Below are 5,414 nucleotides of genomic sequence, written 5' to 3'. Positions count from 1 at the left end.
AGAGAGAGAATTAGGAGTGACTGTAGTTATCTCTCCAACTTCCTTCCCCAGTTTACATGCACATGAACAAGGGCTTCATATTTCTGGCCCTGGCACTATGCCTCATCCTCCTGCCCACCATGTTCCTCTCCTTTCCATCAATCTGCTGACACCTGAACAAGATAGACTTCATCTTCAGTTTCCTTAGCATTGGCATCAGTAAGTGATGGCAAAGAAAAGGGTGACTGTGATCCACCACCCAACCCCAGAGCCTCCTCCTACCCAGAGGTGCGGCTAGATTTCCAGTTCTGCTCCTCCTAGGAAGAGGGGTGTCTCTGTGTCTTTCTTGGGCTTTCTCTGTATCCCAGGCTGGCTTTGGACTCACTCAGTAGTCCATGCTGGCTTTCAAAATGCCATTATCTTGCCTCAGCATCATAACTAGCTGCGATTAAAATCTTCTGCCCACTATTGTGACTGATGGACTTGTCCCCCATTTTCCTCTCACCTCTGAGTATGCACCCATTTGTCGTGTGTGTGTGAGTGTCTACTTTTGGCAGGTCAGGGAGTTTTTCTCTGTCTCTCTCCTTTTGGAGGTGTGGTGTTCCCTGTCTAGCCTTCTGTCCTTCTCTGGCCCCACCCCAGTACAGGGCTCCTTATTCTCCTCAGCCTGACTCTGTGTGTGGTCAACTGCAATAGGTTGTGCCCGAGGCCTCAGGTATCCTACCAGCTGGCCTTCTACCTGTGCTGGTGTGCCAGTGTCTTGATGCTGTGGCCAGGTGTGGGAGGGGCCTCAGGTGGAAGGACGGTGCCTGTGCAGGGCAGGGTCGGAGCCCAGGAAAGGGGGTCAGCCTTCTGGGCTTAGTTAGGGTTTGGGTTGGAGCTCTGAGTCAAGTGCTCATGGGGTCCCTTCCCAGAGGAATTTTGTCCTTCATCAACCAAGTGCTAATATGGAGCTACAGTTTGCCTTCCATGGAGCAGAGGTTCAGCTACTTCCATTGGGCCTTGAGACACTGTGACTCATTGCAGTTGCAGCAGCAGTCCATTTTGGACAGGAACTTGGAGCCTGCCCAGAGGTTGTCTGTTGTAAACAGCTTTGTGCACTACCATGGAACTCTCCAACAGAGGGACTTATCATCTTCTCAGGACACTGATGAGTTCCCGCAGACAGATGCCTCAACCTCTGTCCCTGTGGTTCAGTTTCCATCAGACCTCCCTTGATGTCCCATACTTCCCCTGAGAGCAGGTAGCACCCTCAGGACACAGGTGGCAAGACCAGTTCCACTCTCTAAGGCCTACTCCTTTCTGACTGAGTATTGGCAGGAACCCTTCTCCCGAAGTTCTTAGATACTCTTAGCTGTAACTTGTCCCTCTAAACAGAGTGTTTTGTGGTCCTGTGCAGCAGCAGCAGCAGTGTGGCCTTTTTTCCCAAGATGGGTGACTCTCTGTCCCACAGGACATGGTTCTAAGTCACTGTTCACCTTTGGTCCAGTCCTACCAAAGAAATCCCATCCAGTGTCCCCTGGTTGAGACACTATAGTCTAGCCTTTGGGGGCAGTCCCTGCCCTTCTGTGGACAGACTCTTCTCCATTGAGTCAAGGCTTCATTAACATAAAATCGCAGCCCAGCTCAAAAAATCCAGTTTGGCAGTCTGAATTCTCAGTGTCTGACTGTTTATCATCTCTTCTTCTTCCAGTATAGGGTCAGGCCTAGCTGGAGTCAATCATTCTGATGTCATTAATCTTTTCCTGTGATCTGAACATTTTTCTTGCCATAGGAGATTTATGAGCATTCCTGAGTTGGTCTGAGCCTTTTGTCTGCATTTGTCTCAACCCCATCTCCTTAGCCAACAGTACATGTACATCTGTCCCTTGATGATCTACTTTAGAAGTTCAGACCTTAGCTGAGGGATCCTTGTTTTGGTCCTGCACTCCAATAGGACAGAGAATGTCAGACCTTAAACTCATTTGTTGCATGGTGCATTTTATTGAGAACAGCAGTTAAAGTGACACTGAGGGGTTTTTTGCCATAGTGTCTTTTATCCAGGAGGTAAACTTAATAAGTTTGGTGTAGATGGCTGGTGCATTGGGTTTACCACATGGGATAGAGCCCCATGATGTGATACCGTGGAGATCACCATCACAGATCAGTGGGCCTCCTGAGTCACCCTGATAAAAGGACAGGGACAGCAGTAAGGCAGGGCCTGGCAGTTGGGTTCTACATGACAACCTGGAATTGACTCCCAGGGAGGAACACAGGGACTCTAAGAGGCAGCTCTGGTCAGTAAGTGAGGGAATCCAGCTTTTGGGAGCCCAGATCTTGCGAGGACATTGGGTTGTGGTGAGGGCCTCACAGGACCATCTCCTAAGCAAAGTCACAGAGGAGAAATAGTACCAGCTACAGGATCCTCCCCTCCCAGGGCACATGCCTTCCACAGGGAAGGATAAAAAGAGCCTGCCTAGTCAGGGTGTTGAAGTGGGAATCCAGAACCTCATTTCTCTCAGTCCTTCACCTCATTGCAGAGAGGGTCTGTCTTACCGCACAAGTGTCTTTGCCTCCACCCATCTCTCCTGCACACAGCATGGCATCTGTGACTTTATGTATGTAGGCTTTGGCACAGTTCTCATTAGGCAGGGGCTTGATGAACACACACTGAAGATCCTCTGGGATTTGCCCTGTGGATGACGGGGAAAGTGGGTGATGAGCAGGGCCCAGTACAGACCCCTCTGCACCTCCCCTACACCCAGCTATGTTTCTTGGACCAGACTCACATTTTGTTGGTGTAATGCTGCCCCAGCCTGAGGCTAGGCATGTGCTCCCCAGCTTGGGCTCTTCAGTGGGCAGGGCAATGGGCTTCACAGCATCTGTGATGTCAGCAGGCTTGCTGAGATGTAGTAGCATCAGGTCATTGCTGTAGTCATCCTTAGGATGTGGGATGTGGTCATTCAGGAGGCTCATGTTGTAGTCAGGGTGAGGGAAGCTTTTGTTGACATAACGGTGCTGAGCAGAGGATTCACGTTGGAAAAGCTTGTTTTTGCCCAGCCAAACATTATACTGGCTGGTGACAATGGAAGGAGATGCAGGGTGTGAGAGGGGAGTATCAGGGTGATTAGTCAGTCAGAAGAGGGGCAGGAGGAAGGGAGGAAGGAAGAGAGAGTCAGGGACAGAAACACACAGAGACAGAAAGATATACACACACAAACACCACACACACACATACACGCACGCACAGACACACACACACAGACACACACACACGCACAGATACACACACACACAGACACACACACACACACAGACACACACACAGAGAGAGAGAGAGAGAGAGACAGAGAGAGAGAGAAACAGAGAGACAGAAAGGCATATACATACATACATACATACATACATACATACATATATACATACATGCATACATAAGGAGTCAGAGAGGCAGAAAGAGACAGAGAAGGGAACAGAAGACAAAGGAAGAAGGGGCAGGGAAGAGGGGTAGGCTTGAGAGCTGCTTAGGTGCAGCTAGGACAGGGCTGAACTTCCCCAGCAGGTAAGGCCTGGCCTGCAGCCCAAGGTCTGAGCTCTCCCCTCTCTCCCCAGCATCCAGCTCTCTCTGTACTCAGTTACCTCACCCAGCTCCAGTTCTGACCAGCCCTTCTCTGTGTGTCCTAGAGTGGACAGAAGGTCCTAAAGGCAGAGCTGCTCTGAGGAGAGTGAGGACTTCTCTCACAGTCTATCCTCAGGGACAGCACTCTCTATCCTCAGGGGCCCTTTAGGTCTTGTCCACATTATGGTCTGTAGTGATATAAGAGAACACATGAGACCCAGAACCAGAAAGGTGTGCCTAGTGTCTCAAGGCAGAGACACACAGTGACAGATGGCCACGGAGACACTCAGACTTGAATATAGACAGGAGACAGAGAGATAAAAAGACAGAAAAGAAAGAAATAGGACTCTGAATGCAAACCTGGAGGGTGGAGTAAAGAGAGACCCAGGAGGTCATGGATAGACTTTCTGCCAGTCCCACCCACCTGGTCTTCAGTAATCCAATCTGTCCTGGAGTCATGATCTCTGGCTGCCACCCTGCTTTCATGTCTCCACCCTTACTCACTTGCCATAGCAGTGGGCAGCTGTGAGAACCCAGTTGGGGTCCAACAGGACTCCCCCGCATATATATTTGTTGTAGCGGAAAACAGCCACATGCCAGGGTTGGGAATTCTTTTCACATTTAAATCCTCCAACTATTCGAGACTGGACAGGAGGTGCAGCATCTGCAACAGGAGCAATGGGGGAGGGGAGAGTTTGCACATGCAGGGAGGTCAACCCTTGATGGACACAGTTAAGTACTGCTGGGATCAGGGGAAATGGCCAGGGGATCTAGGGAAGGGATCAATATATGGCTGGTCCTGGATAGGGAGATCTATGCTGTGGATATAGAAAGAACTCTTGAATCAGGAATTGGGTATAATGTCAGGCCAGTTTAGAGTTTTAGGTTAAGGGATGGCAGGTAAGCTTCAATTTTAGTTCAATGAGAATGAAATTCTCTGGTATGGAATTTAGAATCTTCAAGGCTTGAGAAGAAGTCACAGCCTTGGCTGGGTTTTGGGAATTCTTGAAAGGTGAGGCCTCAGAAATTGGATTTGAATGAATAAATGAAACCAGGAAAGGGAGCTTGGGGGTTGGTTTGGGGTTTCTTGGATTGGGCATGAGGTGGCTGCTGGGATGGATAGATTGATGAATTTCCAGGTAAAAGAAGCAGGGTCAAGACTAGGGCATGGGCTCCTGTTAGGGTCTGTGGTGGAGATGACATCTAAGAGGTGTGGGGCTCCCTAAGAAAGGATTTTGAGTTGGGACAAGCAGTGATAGAAGGAAATTCTGGGGGTCTGTGAGGAAAAGGCTCTGCTCCTGTGCAGGTGGGCAAGTGATCTGGGTATTGGATAGGGTCAGGGTTCTCTTGGAGGCAGCCCAAAGACAGGAGTGGAAAAGGAATCAAAACCTCTGGACCGAAATAAAAACAGTTAGATCAAATCAGGCCACTGGGAGGCAGAGAGGAGGATCCAATTATGTGAGGTATATGGGTTAGGCATTGGGGTCTCAGGGGTGTGATGCACAGAGTGGGAACTAGAGCTTTGCATTGGGGCTCTGATGAGATAGGACAGGAGCCTGCAGCTCAGGGAGTGAGGCATGAGGGGGAAGAGCAGGCCAAGGCACAGCATTTGGGAACAGAGGAAATCTTGGCAAGCCATGCATAGCTGCACTGTAACCTCAGTACCCAGCTGGCTGAGGCAGAGGGATTGCCATGGACTGAGGACAAGCCTGGGCTACATCATGAAACACTAACTCAGAACTTATTCCCAAGACCTCAGCTGGAGATGGCTTGGTTGCTACTCGATTGNTCATGCAAGCATTAGGACCTGAGCTGAACCATCCAGAAACCAGGGAAA

The 5,414-nt window shown here is 49.8% G+C and overlaps 1 protein-coding gene across 1 annotated transcript; it reads right to left on the bottom strand.

Annotated features, from left to right (window-relative positions):
• Positions 1–1,939: 1,939 nt before the first annotated feature.
• Positions 1,940–4,968, bottom strand: LOC110288052 (kallikrein 1-related peptidase b21; the record flags this gene model as incomplete). Its single annotated transcript, XM_021154506.1, has 5 exons — positions 1,940–2,144; positions 2,515–2,651; positions 2,748–3,034; positions 4,082–4,243; positions 4,929–4,968. Coding segments are annotated over 5 exons (794 nt in total), but the record flags the coding sequence as incomplete, so codon positions are not given.
• Positions 4,969–5,414: the final 446 nt, after the last annotated feature.

This window comes from Mus caroli, unplaced genomic scaffold (assembly GCF_900094665.2).
Source record: "Mus caroli unplaced genomic scaffold, CAROLI_EIJ_v1.1 scaffold_5248_U1_1, whole genome shotgun sequence".
NCBI classification, from domain to species: domain Eukaryota; kingdom Metazoa; phylum Chordata; class Mammalia; order Rodentia; family Muridae; genus Mus; species Mus caroli.
This window is presented reverse-complemented; position numbering and strand designations above follow the sequence as displayed.